The sequence below is a fragment of the Phyllostomus hastatus genome, unplaced genomic scaffold (assembly GCF_019186645.2).
Source record: "Phyllostomus hastatus isolate PE091 unplaced genomic scaffold, TTU_PhHast_1.1 phas_contig_196, whole genome shotgun sequence".
Taxonomy (NCBI): Eukaryota; Metazoa; Chordata; class Mammalia; order Chiroptera; family Phyllostomidae; genus Phyllostomus; species Phyllostomus hastatus.
Genome location: NW_025333709.1, coordinates 10,791,069 through 10,809,583, shown reverse-complemented (window position 1 = coordinate 10,809,583; position 18,515 = coordinate 10,791,069). Strand labels below are relative to the sequence as shown.

Genomic DNA, 18,515 nt, shown 5'->3' with positions numbered 1-18,515 from the left:
TCACCGCAAAGGGGGTGTAGACCGATTCCTGGTTGCTGTGCACCTGGGTCTCATCGGCTAGGCAAGGTGTGCTTGACATGCCTCGGTCCAATTTGTCCTGGTCAGAATATATGGGTTCAAAAAGACCTCCAAGATTGAGTGACTTAAGTTCCTACTATAATGATTAGAACAACGGTGGGAAAAGAGAGCTATTCTACCTAGGTGAATGTAGGTAACAGGGTTTAGTGCAGACACTGGGCTTCTTACACAGGTCTAAACGAGCCCATCCAATAAAACTCCATTCCGGGGGGAGCTCCAAGGACTTCAGCATCTATCTGTGCATGCTGAACAGACTTGCTGTCCTTCATTAACACAAATATCAGAGAATGCTCAAATTCGGCCTCTGAGGGAGCCCAAGGGCTACAAATATGTAATAGAGAGACTGGTAAATACAACGTGCTCTTATTTCTACTGGACACGCAGTGTGTTACTTTATATGGTACCAGGTGCTTCCCTGGTATGAAACGTCCTGCCATGGAAGGCACCTTCACAGCCCTTGTGCAGACCTGGGTGTCCAAACAAAACCCTGTTATTCTGCCTATCCTTTTACCATAAAGAAAGGTGCTGAGTGACATGCCAAGTTTGGGTATCCCACGAAAGCTTAAATTTCTATGGTTACTCAACAATTCCCTGAGACAGTGAATCAGATGGCTGTGCTTTCACCTTTCATGTTTAGAGGTGCTGACCTTTGCCACCTACATAGTTATTTTACCCTCTGATACTCTTAACTATGTATTAAATTATGTGAAAACAAATGCAGTTAATGAAAAATACCCAGCAAAATGAAAATGGTAACTTCAAATAGAGTGACAGAAACTACTGCTCCACTTTTTCTTATGAATAAAATGTATGACATTCTCTCCTTCTGTATCATAATTAAAACTAAGTGGTTTATTAAGAAAATAAGATTGTAACTATGAAGTTTCTTATTTATAGCCACAAAAATAAATCAAAATAGATAGTCTTATATAATAGTCAAGTTATAAACTTGATGTTGACTTTATAGCAAATGGATTTATCCAGGGAAGAAGTTAATAAGGTTGAATAGTCTTAGGAGATTTATCATCCCAAGAAAGAAAATGTTGGAAAAAAGGTGATGTTCTCATAAGATTATTCAAAGTGCTTAATATTTCCCCATTTGTATTTTATTTTAAAGAATATTAGTTACTAGAGGAAAAAATAACTCATTAGTGAAGAACAAGAATGGATACAATCTCAAATGCTTAATTATGTTTTGACTAGGTAAAGAAGTGCCTCTTTTCACATATATATTAGTGGGCTGCGTTGCACAGGAAACATGCTTTGTATAGCAATGTCATTCAATTGTGAGACTAATAGCTTCAGTATGATAACTCCTTTTTTGCTGGAGAGCATGGCATGACAGGTAACTGAGCTTGGCGGGTCTTTCATTGGGTTGGCTGAGAACATCGTTAACGCCATCTGTTATTGACACTACATCTAATTTCTCAAACACCTAGCATTTATTACACAATACAGTGGTTTACTAAACACATGCAGCGGAGTGCCCGTGATGTGTTCAGATAAACACGGACTGACAGCTGACCACTTCCACTTCTTCCTACCTGTGTACTCAGGTGGGCAAAGGCATGTGTAGTTGTTAATCCCATCGACACATGTAGCATTATTTTCACAGTCATTATCTTCACAGTCATCAACGTTGATTTCACAATGTTCTCCTTCAAATCCATCAGCACAAATACACCTGCCCGCCAAAGGGGGAAGAAAGTAAAAAAATCAAAACAAAACAAATAAAAATACCCTCCCCCCCGCATTTTAAAACCATATGGTCTAAATATTGGGGGAAAACCTACGTACACTCATGAATCACAGAACTTTTAACTACAAGAAACTGATTTTTAAAATGCTTTTAAGTGACATGTTGTAAGCATCAATTTAAGGTAATATCCTCCAAGTCAGAAACAATTTGGAAAAGCAATCAATTCTGGCTGCAAGATGGCAAGTGGCCCCACGGCCCTATGAGTCAGTAAATGCAATACACTTGCAGATCTAAAACACAAGCAACTTTACGTAAGTCTCAAGTGATGCTCTAATAAAACAATTCATGCTTCTTTGTTCATAAGTGAGGAGGAATTGGTTCTGATTTAAAAAAAACAACGACACCCACTTCCTTATGTGTAATGCTCTTGATGTCTCAAAGTAAACACCAACAAAAAAAGAAAAGAAAACCTTTTGTTCCTTGCAATTATAAAATGTGAATGTTCTCTTTACATCTCAACAAATGCAATTTTTTTCACTGGCATAAAGCATTGCACATTTCATCTTGATAGGCATCAGAATAATCTTTGAAAAGCCTTGATGAAAAAGAGACAATTTCACAACAGAATGCAGAAATAAAGCCCATTTATTATAAAAAGTGATATTTCTAATAAGCTTTAGTAGTACATTAGCATTCATATGTGAAATTATTAGTGTCATTATAAGAACTCTATTTCATAATTCATGAAGTACATCTGAAGTAATTGTACTGTATGATTAAATAACTCCAGATTAAAAATGTTCACAGCATGGTTTTCTACTCATATTGGGGCTTGGAAAGGAATCATTAATTTTCTGTTTCAGTGGAACCTACACACTGTCTTTTAAGCAATACACACGATAACAGATGAATATATGACTTGCAGTGGGAGGCTAGCTGGCTATTAATTAGCATAATAGAGCCACCACTTTGTCTTGAACTAATCTAACTTGATTAATCATAATGTGTGCATGTGCAAATTTCCTGATGTTTGTAGATTCCTGAGCTGAAATTACTGTAACATCTTCATTTGTTTTTATAGTGCAATATCTCAGAGAGGGACTCATACGTGACGTCCTTATGAACAGATTTCTGGCATTCTTTTAAAAATAATCTTCCTGGATTTGAAAAAGAAAATGCCTGTTGGCTTCTTGCTCCAATCCTCCTGACACAGGTCGCAGACTGATGAATGACCTACCAGAATCCATCTTTCTCTCCTTCTTTCAAGTGGCAGGTCCCTCCGTGTCTACACGGGTTACTGATGCACGCGTGAATCGGGACATCGCAGTCCTGCCCCTGGAGAAGGAACGGCCGAGCAGAGTTGAGTGCAAATCAAGTGTTAGTCGTCTGCACAACACACGAAGGCAGACCCACCAGAGGAAGCACGTTTTCAGGCCACGGCTCCTATCACAGCTTCCACTTACCTTGAAACCATAAGGGCAGGTGCAGCGATAAAAGTCGACTGGATCGTTGTTACAGGTGCCATCATTTTTACACGGATTCGACAAGCAGGGGTTACATTTAGCTAAAATGGTCACATCCACGGGACCTGCAATTAATAAAGAATATGAGAAACTGGTACGATTTTAGTTTACTTAAAGTTATTTCAATGCCTTAGTGTCACAGTACATTTTGTATAAAAGTCACTGGTCACATATCTGTAGGTAAGTCTCCTGCATGACAAAACCAGAAATCAGCATTATCACATGAGGTTCAAGAGTGTCACAGGCAGACTTCTCCCTGAGAGGGGTGGGGAGACTCCCTGACGTCACAGTGGGGCTCTGGGTTTTGATTTAAGAGGTTAGTCTCTGGGGCTAATGACGCCCATGTCATAGGCTCAATCCCCTCACGGACGACCAGCTTCTGTGGTTGAGTTCCACGGGACTGACTGCACCTTAAACTCGGCCAGCTGTCACGGACATGCACGTCAACCATCCCAGAGAGGACTGTGTGAGCGTGTGTGTGCACACTGGGCCATGGGCCGGTGAATTTTATGAATAAGTAGAAACTCATCCGTTAAAACATAAATCCATCAATTAAATATAAAATAGTATGCACCTGCCCCAACAACATTAGCTCAGTAGCGTTATGCCATCCAGGAGACACAAAACACCACCACCTTTACGCATGCGGAAATAAACCACAAAGGGTTATTTGTTACAAAGGATCTGTTACATCCTCCCTGACACCCTTTTGGTTCAGTGTGTCGGCACATTAGCATAGGCACGCAATAGGGGAAATGTCTTTATCTTCCTCTCCCAGAAGGACTTTCCATCGAAATGACCTCTTCCTGCAATCCCGCTTTTTGGAAAATACATTTAAAAAATCCGAGGTTTATAATAGGTTTGGATTAAATGCCGATTTCATTGCAGCCATTTTCCTTTGCTTCCACATATTTCATCTACAAATGGCTACTAGTGTAGCAATTGTTCCATCCTCCAAAATATCACATTCCCCCCACACTGCTCTCTGCACTGTTGGTGAGAGCTCGCTGGACTGCCTTTTGGCATCTGTCAGATGAGGACACTCTGTCAAGGTGACATCTTTAGGTATAAAACACAAATATTTTAATTTTGGTTCTGCTATCGCCAGTCTCCCTGAAATACGTTATCCTCATTGAAACAGCAACAATCCTTCCAGCTGCACTTTTGATTGCACATCTTTTTTATTAAAGATTTATTTATTTATTTTTAGAGAGGGAAGGGAGAGAGAGAGAGAAACATCAATGTGCAGTTGCTGGGGGCCGTGGCCTGCAACCCAGGCATGTGCCCTGGCTGGGAATAGAACCTATGACACTTTGGTTCACAGCCCGCGCTCAATCCACTGAGCTACGCCAGCCAGGGCTTGATCGCACATCTTTTCTGGCAAAGTTACCAAGTCAATTGCATAGCATGTGACCGCTGTACCCTTCTAAGGGACCTCCAGCCCAGCAGTTGTGTGACTTCTGCTCATATAAACTCCTTTTCATTTCTCTACAGATCAGAGTTCATGCCCGTGAGATTTTAGACTATTGACGGAAACTCATGTGAGGGAGAAAGGGTGGCCATGAAGACTGCATAGCTCAGCATTCCACCCCCCTGCCCCGGGAAATGCCAGCCCATTCACATATAATGGTTTTGGGGTAAAATCTAAAACAGGATCGTTTTCTATATGATTCAGTTTTCCTGCTAATGAAAACACTGAAATATAGAGATGTCTCTTGCTTTTTCACCACTTGAAATGGATGGCAGTTCTGCTAAGAAGCGCTAAGAAGGCGTAGTGTTTGCACCTAGTGACCCGCAGGCATTAAGGGAGGCCCTGCCAATGTCCCCTTCCGTTTTTCTTGGTAATCAAAACAACAAATGCGGTCTCTGTATCAAATAACAGCTGGAAAATTCCTGGGATTAACACTGAAGCAATCCTCATAGAAATTCAATCACTCACCCCTCCCAACTTATTGATCAATTAAGAACAATAGTTTAGCTATTAAGAATATTGCAGAAATGAATAGTGGCAGTTAGGTTCAAGCTACAAGTTAAATTATTGTAATAGTCTAGAATAAATGGCTTTGTATTTGCTGGAGTTATCACACTTAGAATCAGCAATAGAAAAGAAAATACCTAACTGGTAATGGATCCTTTAGCTAGGCTAGAAAAAAAATCTAATTTTGAACAAAGGCGTAAGCTAAAGCAGCTAAGAATGCACACAGCAGAACGGCGCGTCAGCAAGTGCAAGGGCTGGACACGTCCGCCTGGTCGCTGCCCAAGGCCTTGACAGAGATGGTCTTTTTGTCTATTTCTGGGCCTTCAACCTTGTAAGGCTGGTTTCAATAGAGGAGTTCAGGGTGGACCGTTTCTAAGTGTATTCTCTGGAATGTGACAGCTTTTGAAAACTATGTTTGATTATTTAAATGAGAAGCTAGAGATTGTTTTAGAAAAAAAAATCCCTGGATTCATGGGCACATTTTGAACAATTTAATAGAATAGGCAGGTAACCAAATTGCCAGGCTGAAACAGTGCCTGTCCAATTTACCGAACGGTAAAGATTTATTTAATAACTATCCACTGAACCATATCTGATTAATAAGCACTATCTAATTTCTCTACTTTGACTTCCAATATAGCTAAACCTGCTCAATTATTTTCTAGCTGGAAATTCTTATTAGAATACAAAGGGGGATCGTTGTCCTCTTGAATGCATTCAGTGTAGCGAAAGGAATCAAAATAATCACATTTACCATGTACGCAGGCCTCTTCTGACAATTTCTTAAACCCACGAACCCTTTTGGCGACATCAAGATTGGCGAATACAGCAAACTATTCAGTTCGAACTCCTTTGGGTTGGTAAAGTGGATTACAATGCGTAGCATCCTATTTGCTTCTCCTTTTTAAAAATCCTTCTTCGAAAATCAGTGCTTCAATGATAATTATTTATTCCTAGTACTCAAGTTTAAGAAAAGGGCAATTCAAAAGGTGTTTGCAAGTTACATAAATTCCAAATAGCAGCATCCTCCGATATGTCCAAACACCTTAATTCCCTTTCCTGATTTATTCTGATTGCAAATCCACCCAACTAAACATCCTTCTTATGATGTGATTTATACACCTACACGGTTTACCTAAATCTTTTTATTTTTATATTCTAATCCACTGGAACTACAGTTGACCCTTGAACAACTTGGGGGGTTAGGGGCACTGAACCCCGCCGAGCAGTTGAAAATCCACAGATACTTTTGATTCTCCCCAAACTTAAAACTGTCTCTCCGTAACTGTGGGGGGTTGGTTCCAGGACCTGCAGTGAATGCACATGATGAAATCCCATCCGTAAAACGGGCAGGTCACCGCACACAGTCTCCTCTCTGCAACCTCAGACTCCCAGCTGCAGGCAGAAAACAGCACGAGGTATTTACTGGGAAAAAATTCCTGTGTAAGTGGACCCACCGACCAAACTCATGTTGTTCAAGGGTCAACTGTCCCTTGTATCTGAGTGTCTCCTCTTATTCATCTGCCCACCCATAGTTGGCTCCTCTTTCAAGACTATCTTCTGTCTTCTGTTAGCCTCCAACTTATAATTCATTTTCCACCCAGGACATTTTCTCTGAGATCCTCTCCTGCGGAGTTTGTATTCAAAAGGAATGACATCTTGAATCTGTTTCTATAATAAGGAGATAGTATCGGAGTTCAAGGGAGATGCTAAAAAAGTAAAAATGAAATGGGGAAGAGTTTGCACAGCTCTCTAGAGGCAAGCCAACACTTGCTGAACTGTGCAAACTTGATTAGTCCCCAGGGAAAAGATGTCTAAGGGGCAGGAATTAGAAAAGTCTTTTAGTATAATGCATGATAATGTTGGACAGAAACTCTGAAGTCCATCAGCCCAAATTAGCAACCTAGATTTGTCACTTAAGTGTGTGGCGTTAGGAGAATACTGGCAGCCATCTCAAGGGCTTGGTTTAAGCATTAAATGAGATGCTAATGAATGCTTGAGCACAGAAAACAGTGAGAGCTCGCACAGAGCCGCAGCAAGTTCTGACACTCTTCCTAGACTTCCAAAGAAGGGAGGGTGATGGGGAAAGCACGTGTGGTTTACCAAAAAGGAGAAACACTGTCTACCTCTGCTTGTTTGCCCAAATGGAACACAGACACGGGCAAAACAGAGCTGGTCATTTAGCCTCCTGTCCATGCCAGGCGCTGCTCAAATTTGGGAAGACGGTCACGGCCATTATCATCAAGACTGTGGAGGAGAGTCAGTGGGCGCTGACAGAGAATTACCCATTGGGTAACAACACACAGTTAATGATTTTGTATTTTTAAGACTGCAGCTTTGATTTGCAAATCTGGTCTGGACCACCATCAGAAATAACAGTACAGCACCGAAAAGGAGAAGGTCTCTCTTCTTCTTGCATTCTATTTAATTAAGAAACTGCAGCTTGGTTCGATGCACCTTTGCTGATACTCAGTCTTTCTTCCTTTCCAAAGTAAACTGGTTGCAAGACTTGTTAAAGTATTTCCAAAACAACAGCCCTCCAACGATGTGCGCCGTAGAGAAGACAAGCAACCTAGCTCCAGGCACACAGGTTTTCACTGACGTCACTTAAGTAAAAGAGGCCAGTGCAGGCTAAATAGACTGATTGAAGTTTTGGTCTTGATTTAAGAGAGCCCTCTAGCCTCAGCTATCTGGATTGGAGGTGTGTTTAACTTAATAATTCAAAGGGAAAATGAGGAGAAGGTTTGGTTAACAATTTGTCTCTGTCAGTTACTTTAATCTTTAATGGAAGAACTGCCGGACCTCCAATCCATTAAAGCTTGCAGGCAGACTTGCTTACTTGACTCAAATCACTAGCTACGCACCTGACACCAGTATCGCCACCCACTGAGAATTGTATCTCACTTTGATTTATGACTAAAAGCTGCCTACAAATTTCTGACTATATCCCAGAGCCTGCCTTCATTCTGGCATCCCTTGGAAACATGAGTCAAATAACAAAATCCTCTAGCACTGACCTTGTAAGGAGTCTGAAGTTTGTCAAAGACAGCTCGGAAAAATCATAGGGCATGTTTGAGGTTGGGCATAATTAACCAAGAGGAGGTTTTTACTTAACACCAAAGATTCTACACCCAACGTGCACTTACATTATTGCATTTATTAAGTGTGGATATCAGTGACATATTTTAACATTCCATCATTGTCATTCAATTATCAAATATTTATCAAGGGACTAGTTTTTGCTAGGCACTAGACTAAGTATTAGGGGTTCGAAGCCAAGTGAAATGCTTGAGTTTCTAGGGAAAAATTAAACTTCAGCAGTAAGACCTACTTGTATCAACTACAGGACATAATGGTAAGAGGATGTGGGTAATGTGAATGTATGTTTTGGAATAGGTTTTAGGTGTCTCTACAAGCCATCCAGGGGGAGGAATTTACTGAGTGACTGAGAGTACGAATCTGGAGTTCACAAGAAAAGTCATGGCTAGATATCTGAGGCCATGAGGTTGAAGTCGATTAATTTAATAGGGCCAAGGAGAGAACCCCGTGCATGTCAATATTAGAGAAGGGGTAAGAGGGGTCAGCCTAGGAATGAAGAAAGGCCAAGAGAATGTGCCAGGAGGAGCAGTGGCCACCACTGTCCAGGGCGAGGAGAGCGCAAGCACAGATAACGAAGGGATGCCATCGACACCATCAAGTTGCTGGCATCTCTCTGGCTTCACTGGCAGGGCGAAGAGGGTCATGAGACGACAGGGGGTTAAAACCCTATAAATCTGCAGTAAAATCCTATACACGGTTTCCCCGGATTAAAAAGGTCCTCAAAGGGAGATGTGTTTTGCTGATACGAGACAAACATCTGCAAAAGCACTAAAAGGGATCAAAATCGAGGCGTTCAGAAATTGTTTTGTGCAGTTGAAAAAAACGTCTGATCGGTGTATTGCATCGAATGTACTTTGAAGGGGGCTGAAGTTTAAATGTGCAAGAATAAATACAAAAATTTTGACAAAACAATTTTAGCATTTTTTGGGTCCCCCCTCGTACATGCATGCATTTGAATTCTGAGAACACTGAACAAGCTAAGGGGAACCACGATGCTCTGAGAACAGAACATACATATGTAGCTTTTTCAAACTGTTACCATGATTTCAAAAAACATCTCCAAGAAACTCCCAACTCTAAGAACTACAGATAAGCCCTAGCATTTAAAAAAAAGAGTACATTCATCCTTGAGCACAGAAAGGCGTCATAGAACCAATGTGAGGGTTCTCAACTTTCCCCACACGAACTTGCTCAACTATCCCGCCCAATAACATTCCGGAGAATAGGTGTGCGCGGCCGTTTCTCCTTCCCGTTGACAATCACCCCCACGTTACAAAGAACTGAGGTCCTCTCTGCCCGGAAACTCACCACAGGGCACCGGCCCAAGGACACTGCTACAGTCACAAAGAACAAGGTAAAATATCAGTTATTTGCAAAGGGCCGTGCAACTGATGCACATAACCCCAGAGAGGTATTTCCAATAAAAGGCTACTTTCAATTTTCAATAACAATATTAAAACACGGGTGAAGAATTATGTCATCTCAATCAAGGGTGTCCCAGTCAATGACTCAAGTATTAGTGGAAATAATTTGGTTGAAAGGAAAATTTAAAAACTCACAGGTTTTTGGTGGCAGGAAATTTAAAAATTTAATTTTTATAAATGTTTTTGTAACAAAGAATGGTACAATTCTCTGAGGTACTGGAAATAGCAATTCAAGGAGAAGAACAGAAGTTCAAGGAAAAAAGAAGGATCTTGTTTTTGTCTTTTAAAATTAGCTGTTATATTTAGGTTCCACCAAATACATTGAAAAGAATAATGGAAGAGTTTTGTTCTAAATGTCAAAACTTCACAGTGCACTACAAATGTCATATTTTGCAATCATTTATAGCTATGGAAAATAAGGCATTAGATGCCAAGTTAGAAATATTTGGAGGGAATATAGTTTTTGAAAATTCCTTCTTTAATCAATAAATCATGCGCAGTCCCTCATCATTTTTTTGTTGGTCTTTTGAAGTGTTATAATAATAAAATTAGTAGTTAACCTGCATTGGCACTTCCTGTGTATATATGGTAACATGTTTTACATATATTATATAAAATATATTTTTCCAAATTTATTGAAGAATAAATGGCCCTGGCTGGTGTGGCTCAGTGGATTGAGTGACAGACTGCAAACCAGAGGATCACCAGTTCGATTCCCAGTCAGGGCACATGCCTGGGTTGTGGGCCAGGTCCCCAGTAGAAGGTACTTGAGAGGCAAACACACATTGATGTTTCTCTTTCTCTCTTTCTCCCTCCCTTCCCCTCTCTAAAAATAAATAAATCAAATCTTTTAAAAAAGATATCCTAAAAAATAATAAGTGGCAAATATCCTGGTACATATTTAATGTGTACAATATAATTATTAAATACATATACGAGGTGGAATTAAGATAATTAATGCACCTGCCACCTCACCTAGTTAACATTTGTGTGTGTGGTGACAATGCTTAAGATCTATTCAGCAACTTTCAAGCGTACAATGTTGTATTATTAACTGCTGTCACCAAACAGAACACTCCATCCTCACAACTCTCAAAACTGAAAGTCTGAACACTTTGACCTCCAGCTGCCCACCTTCCCTTTCCCCCAGCCCCTGGCAGCCACCATTCTACCCTTGGTTCATATAAATTGGGCTTTTTACAATGATTCCATCTAATGTTAAAGTCTTTTAGGTACGTACTACCATTGTCTTGCTCACATATGGGAAAGTGGAGGCACAGCGCAGCTAAACTACAAAAGCTCCATAACCACTGAATGGAGAGGCCAGTCCCCAGCTCAGGACCGGTCAGGCTGGGCTTCAGCACTCATGCTGGGACCCCCTCACTGCACAGCGGCACCCACTCAGACACGCTTTACTGCCCGGGTGTGCAAACGCTGGGGCTTCTCTGCTCAGCCAGGTTTGCCAGCCTTGCAAGGCAAGAGCATAGCATAAACGTCTGCGTGCTCCATGGTACCTAGGATTTAGTTTTACACATAAGACATGTTGAATAAACACTGGCTGATTATACATGTGGAAGTTTCAAGAACTTCCTCCATTTAATAATTACAGGTGGAGATCTACAAGAATAATAACCTATTGCATGTTTGGTAAAAAATCCAAATCCATACTTTTGACTAGTAAACATGGAAACATATACAAAAACAAATTCAACAGTGGTTATTTCTAGGGATTGGGATTAATGGTTCATTTTAGTTTTTGCAGGAATAAACTGTTCCTTATTGTTTACATTTTTTCTTTAGATTTTTTTTATGTTGGGCATATGTTATTCTTATGATAAAGACAAAAAATGTCGTACTAAGCTGCTATTTTGAATTCACAAATACATAAAACAAGGGGGAACATGGGGACAGAGAGAAGGAGGAAAACCCCACACTGTCCCAGGAAGGGGGCAGCACGAGAGGCCAGTGGGGAGGGCCGGCCGACACCCGGGTGGGCTCACCTCCTTACCTGGTGTCAGGACGCCACAGGGCCCCGGCAGCCCTAGGAGCGGGGCACACGTTAAGACAAAGCAGAAGCAAAACATTTTACTCGTTAGAAGCTATGGAAGGGATATCCAGAAGCTGTGCACTCTTCATTGCTTCATGCATTTGAAAGAAAACTTAGTAATTTCCAGTGAACTATTTCTGCAATTTACTTGAAATGCCCAATTCTCGACTTGGGCGCAGCAGGTAGCCGCTCTGGTCTTGTCCAAGCGTGGGTGGAAAGAGTAACTCATCACTGGGACTTCGCAGCTAAAATCTAGTGGAGATGGTATTCTTTTTCTTTCTAAACTCATAAGGTAGATGTTTATTTATAGAAATGCACAGGAGTAAAAGCCATACCTTGACACGTAAACTTTTTGGAAGGCGTTGTGAGTAACAGCTTGTCGGCCATTTCCCCAGGACCAGCACAGCGAGCGATGCCCGGTTCCTTGTATTCGGACTTGACCCAGTCGGATAACCACTGCATGTTGCAGTCGCAGTAGAGGGGGTTGGCTCCGATTGCTCTGGAAGACAGAAGCGCACGTGCACACACACACAGCGTGGACGTATTATTTTCTAAGGGAACGTAAAGGGGATGCTCCGTAGAAAATCCCTGTAGGTTTGGGGACAAAAACAATTTAGAAGCAAATGGTGGCATTGGGATTACCCATCTTCCTGAGTTGTGTGCAACGGAGACTTAGTGAGCTGTCACCAGTGTTTTAGGGACCTAAAGTTCAGACAGTTCCCTGGTATTTGCGGAGACAGGCTTGTACTGGGTGCAGATCTGCACCCATCTTCATGTGCCAAATGTTGAATGAGAACCCAATTACTAGCTAGGTTGTGGGGACCCAAATATGAAAACCACATTAACTCCAAAGATTACCTTCTGCAATACATGCTCGTAAGTGCCCTAAGTGTCATTTAGAAGTGCTCCAGTAGAAATACTTATTCACAAGATGCCTCTGAACAGAGGATAAGTCCTCTGGTGGCGGGTGGGGGGGTGCGGGGAGCAGTGGTTAAAAATGACTAGGCTTTTAGATGACCAAGTAGGTGGGAAAGGCTGGAAAGGGTGTTTCAGGGTAGGAATCCAGTAAGTAAAAGGCACGAAGATAAGAATACACAGGAAATACTAAAGATGCAGACAGCTAGTCCACCAGAGCTGATTTAGACTTTAGTTGGATGCATGTTCCTTCAGAAAGTGATTCATCTAGAGCTTTGGTCCCTCCTCGCGTCAGCAGTGGTGGTGGCAGGGAAAGTAATCGAGACAATAGCCAACATGGACTGCACCCCCAATAGTCAGGAAGTGTGCTAAGCCACTCATTTGCATGAATTCCCTCACTTGATCCAAAGTAGCATCCCTCTTATTATTAATATCCCACTTGAAGATGAAGAAACTGAAGTCAAAGAAGTTAACCAATGGATTTGTAAAACTGCCAACTATGGGCACAAGAGACACATAAAGTGGCATTTAAAAACTGAGAAACTCTGATGGATAATTAACTTCCAATTAGTCATATTTTAGGTCTACAGTCTAAGCAATATTAATCTTACTCTTTTATTAGAAAACCATCAAAATATGCTTGTAAAGCCATAATAGTTTATATTGTAATTTTAGCCCAACTGTAACCAAAAATCGGACTACATGTTATGCTCAACTATGTGTCAGAGTCAAACCCTTCTTCTAGATTAAAAATGAGCAAAATGATGTTTCTGAGTCATTTGCACTCATCTTTAGTGGCCTTTTCTCAGTCCTGACTATGTCAGGGGATACAGGAGGAAAAATGACTAGGGCAGAGCTCTTCACAATGTAGGGAGTAAAAGACAGAAGCACAAATTAAACACGTGACTGCCTAGAACACATAGCAGAGAAGATTCAAACCGCCCCCGCCCCACTGGGGGGCAGTCACACAAAGGAAAGTCCTACTCAGCTCCAGCCACGCCTTTCCTCTGCAGCCTTTTCAGGTCACTGCCCTAAGGGGGACAGATGGTCACGCCCCTCCCTAAGGTGCTCCGTCTGCCAAGCAGCGCTACAGTCCTACACCCCGAGGTACCTATTTTCATCAACCTTGTGTCTCAGGCATCTGACATCCCTGCAGTTTTTCAGAGGAGCGGCCCTGACCGTGACTTTGAGGTAGGTGCTGGGGCTCAAATATGAAAACAATGAAGGTGTTGCCTCCCAGGACCTAGTAGGTTCGTGGAAGGAACACTAAGGGCAGGCCCCAAACAGTCAGGCCTACAAAGGCCTACACTGACAACACTGCCCCCACAGGGCAAATTCCCATGCAGCAGCACGACTGCCCACTAACTCCTATCCTCTGTCCACCCCGTCTCAGTTTCTGCGCATCTCGTCTTCCTGGGGTTTGGTGGGTTCTGGAGGGAAGGGCAAAGCCAAGAGTGAACAGGGCAGGCAACCTCTTCTGGGGACTGGAAACCAGCTGACACTGAGGTTTAAAGTAAAGCAGAGAACTGCTCCCAGCAGATGCCGATTCAGCCTGATGTCAGAACGCTTTGGGCTCTAGGACCGTTCCCCTGACTTCCTTCCAGGTTTGCCAAGGTCTTAACGTACAACTACAAATAACAGAATAATGGAATTTGACCCAGGTGAGTTTTGGGACCCCATTTATCCTATATTCAATGGTACTTCCAAGAAATGTTGAGATGCAAAGGAAAACCATTTCACTCAGCATGAGGATTTGGGCTATTTCCCTTTACCACACACACTATGAAGTCTTGAATTGTGTCTAATTAATTTTCTCATTGTGCCATACTCAATGTTGAATGATATTTGCTAAATAAATGAATCCTGTTTCAGCAAATCAGGACAGGCTTCATGGAAGAGGTGATAGTTGGGGTATGACTTAGCAAAGTTGGATTTGAAGAGACTGAATCGAAGGAGAGCCGATATTCTAGGATCAGAGAGCATCAAGGGACAAGGTATCAGCTAGGAAGTTAGGTAAGCCGTGTCTGGAAGAAGAAATACTCAGCTAATCAGGAGTAAGGGCAAAAACAATAAATTAAGGCTATCTTGTGGAGTACCACATATCTATATTGAAAATCTTTACATTTTTGCTAAAGGTGAAGCTGATCACATGTTAAGATGTGACGATAAAAGGTGAAGCACTTTCCAAACTCACTTGTCAGGCACAGTTTTACACCTAAACCCAGAAGGTGAACTAGGTACTCACAGGTGTGATAATGCAGAAAGGTCGTTGAAAGCACCTTCGGGCACAACAGAAATGTCATTTCCATGTAAAGAACTAAAAGTGAGAAAAGCAAAATTAAATTTCCTAGGATTCAGAGAGTTCAGAAAAATCCCCATGCATGTATGTAACTTCGGTCTATAATAAGCATTACAATTCAGTGCAGACAAGATGGTCTATTCAACAAATAGTATTGGAACAACTGGATATCTATTTCGGAAAGCAGAAAGTTAGTTCTTACTTCACATCATACGCATACATTAAATTCTAGATTGAAGAGTTAAGTGTAAAAATAAAACTAAAATGTAGTAAATGAAAGCACTCTATAAAACTCAGAAATCATAATAAAAAGGAGTGGCAAATTTTTGAGTACAAAAAATATATATATAACATGAAAGATTATATGTAAGGGACAGAATGGGAAATATTTGCAACATATATAAGATACAAGGAGTAATTCCTCTGCGAAAAGACCTGTACATTTGGAGCCAAATCGTAGATGCATAAAGATATGCATATTAATAAGGAAAAGAAAAAGGACCCAATCAAAACTGGGAAATGATATGATCAGGCTCATAGATTAATCGGCACCAATGTTCAATAATCAAATAAAATATACTCAAATGCTCTTGAAATTGGAATTGCAAATTAAAGCAGAAATGGAAAACAAAGTTCCATTTGTCACATGACAAAAATAAAAAGATTGATAATATTCAATATTTGCAAGGGTGCTTTAAAGCAGGAACTCTATTCAATAGTTGGTGGGAAAAGTAAATTTGTAAGTTGACAAAATCTTGTGCGCGGGACAACATGACAGTGATTTTTGGTATTTTCCCCATGTACGTGACAGTAACTTCCGACCTCAAGTCACCGCTGCAATTCTAGCACATTCGCACCAAAGGGAACACGTAGGATGTTCTTTAGAGTGCTGTACAGAACAATGAAAATTTGGGAGTAGAACATATGAGAGTGAAGATGTGGCAGAACAAGTTCTATGTATGGTTTCTAAAATGTATACAGCTGGAGGCATGCCTCTCTCATCATCTAAAACAAAATGTGTGTACAGGAAGACCAGAAAAGAACATCCCATTGCACAACAGTAAGTTCTTGGGCAGGGTGTTGGGAATGAGAATCATATTTACTTCACATAATTTAAAGTTCATATATTATGCAGTTGGTAAAGACACTAAATTTCCTACATTTCTTTTAAAATTAGTTGACTCTATATAAAATATACTACATACTATATATAGCATATATAGTATATAGAACAACTACAGCAAAAACAAGTATTACAGAAGAGAAAATTATATTGTCCACATCAGTTGTACAATAATACAAGGAGATACGATTTTCCAAATTTGTAGTAAATCCTAGTGCATATATCTGAAACACCCAAGAATCAACAACGCAGTTGAATCATTAGACTCAACCCCCGAGAAAAGAGTTATTTGGTTGAACATAAGATGCTTACAGTAATCGAAGAGACTTCAATCCGTCGAAGGTTCGAGGAGGAATACATCTCAGACGGTTGTAACTGAGAATCCTGAAAGCACATGTAAGCCAACTTGTCTTACCCAGGCATCCCCAAAAGGCCAAATATCATTTTTAAAATAAAGCAGTTAATGAAAGGCTTATTTTAGCATCTTATAAACCGAGAATAATGACACATCGTATTTTAAAAAAAATATTTATATTGTGCCACTAATAGAACTTATTTATCTCCTAACCACAGTCCCGAGGACTTCCTCCCCTTGCTGGGTGCTGATGCCCGGGCATGCCCACCCAGAAGTCGCTCTCTCCAGATGCTTGCTTAAGGATCTTCCTCACCCCACCACAAATATACAGTATTCTTTCTGTGCTTTACAGAACCCAACATTTTTTTTGCCATGCCCCGCATTTGTTGGCTCATTGAGTAATTCTTTGCCTGTTTCTCCCAACAAGCATTACGCTCCTTGAGGGCAGAGGCACTATCTGCCTTGTTTACCAGGAATGCCCAATGCCTAAGGAAATGCACTGTGCCCAGTGAATTAATGAGAAACTCGGTACCGCACTGTCACACTCACAGGGTGAGGAGCTGGGTCATGTTGCTGAAGCTCTGGTTTGAAAGCGTGCTTATCCGGTTGTTACTCAAGTCTCTGAAAGAGAAACACAAATGGAGTCTACTGTCACCACAGAAACTGAAATACTAGTGATGCATAAAAAGGGGAGTTCTTCTGTTTCCCAGCCATGGCAGCATTGTCAGCACTCCACTTTTATCTGGACACAACGGAATATTGGGTAACTCTCTGAAGTAGAATGTTCTTCATGCCCCGATCCGTTGAAATTAAAAGGGACCACACACCTCCCTCTGGCCAGGGAAGTGTGGGCACTGCAGCCAGGTTCCCTTCAGCACAGACTTAGAGTGAGCTCACGTCTCCATATCCTTTCTCTTCTCCTGTAAGGCTAGGTGACCTCCTTTCCCAGACCCTGTGACAACAGTCCAGTCCCAGGGCAAAGACATGTGGAGGCCAGCTAGCCAATACAATGGACACAATTTAGGGGTGAGAAAGAAACCTTTGTTCTTGAAAGGTCCATCAGGTGCACACTTTTTATCTTCATTGGAACATATCTTCCCTAATACACAGTTATACTCGGTAACTGAAAGAATCCCTCATTTAATTACTTTCACAATGCCATCATTAAAAACAATGCCACAGTTAAAAACTTTGCCCTTAGTAAAGTCACTAGCACATAGCAGGTCCTCAGTGAATATCCGTTTAATGAACTCTAAGGAAATGAGAGACATGTGAAGTTTTTACAAATGCTAAATGGCTATGTATAAGTGAATTTTGTTCTATGACTTGTAATTTATATACAGCGAACTTATTTTTATTATATATGCAATATAGATAACATAATGGCATAATATATATAAAAATGTAATATATAATGCAATATAATAATGTATGACATATACAAATTTTGCTTTAGAAAAATTAGTGAATATACATATACATATATATGACACTGTGAAATAATTATTAATAAAGATCTATATAATCACTAATTTTCTCCAAAGTAGCATAAACATATAAATAAGATTCATAAATAAATGAAATATTATAGGTAATAAATTATGCTCAATTATGTGTGTGTATTTATAATCACTAAATTATCCTGAAGCAAAATATATGAATCAATAAATTCAAGATTCAGAAAAGCTGATTATCCATTCCTTTATTAAAGGACCAAAATGTCATTAAAATGGACGAATAGAGTTATGAAAATAGTAGGAAGGTTATAGAAGCTCTAAAATATTGGGTTGGCCAAAAACCTTGTTTTTTTTTTTCTGTAAGAGAGTTCTGGTAGTGCTTAGGTGTCTAACTTCATTCAAAACAATTCTGTTAGATTGTGCTGTGACATATCAACATGCATTCTAAAAATACTTATCAGAATTGGTGAATTTTTGTGTTGCCATTTTAACATTGAAGATGGAAGAAAATAAGTAAC

At 40.6% G+C, this 18,515-nt stretch overlaps 1 protein-coding gene across 10 annotated transcripts in view; it reads right to left on the bottom strand.

The window, feature by feature from the left end:
• Positions 1-18,515, bottom strand: part of SLIT2 (slit guidance ligand 2) — a 324,610-nt gene that overhangs the window by 45,883 nt on the left and 260,212 nt on the right. For all 10 annotated transcript variants that reach the window (XM_045834199.1, XM_045834202.1, XM_045834201.1 and 7 more), the window contains 7 exons: positions 17,090-17,161; positions 16,498-16,569; positions 15,009-15,080; positions 12,184-12,347; positions 3,241-3,365; positions 3,015-3,112; positions 1,623-1,762 (listed from right to left, as the gene is read on the bottom strand). In XM_045834199.1, coding sequence (XP_045690155.1) covers positions 1,623-1,762; positions 3,015-3,112; positions 3,241-3,365; positions 12,184-12,347; positions 15,009-15,080; positions 16,498-16,569; positions 17,090-17,161 — 743 coding nt within the window. The remainder of the gene's footprint in view (positions 1-1,622; positions 1,763-3,014; positions 3,113-3,240; positions 3,366-12,183; positions 12,348-15,008; positions 15,081-16,497; positions 16,570-17,089; positions 17,162-18,515) is intronic.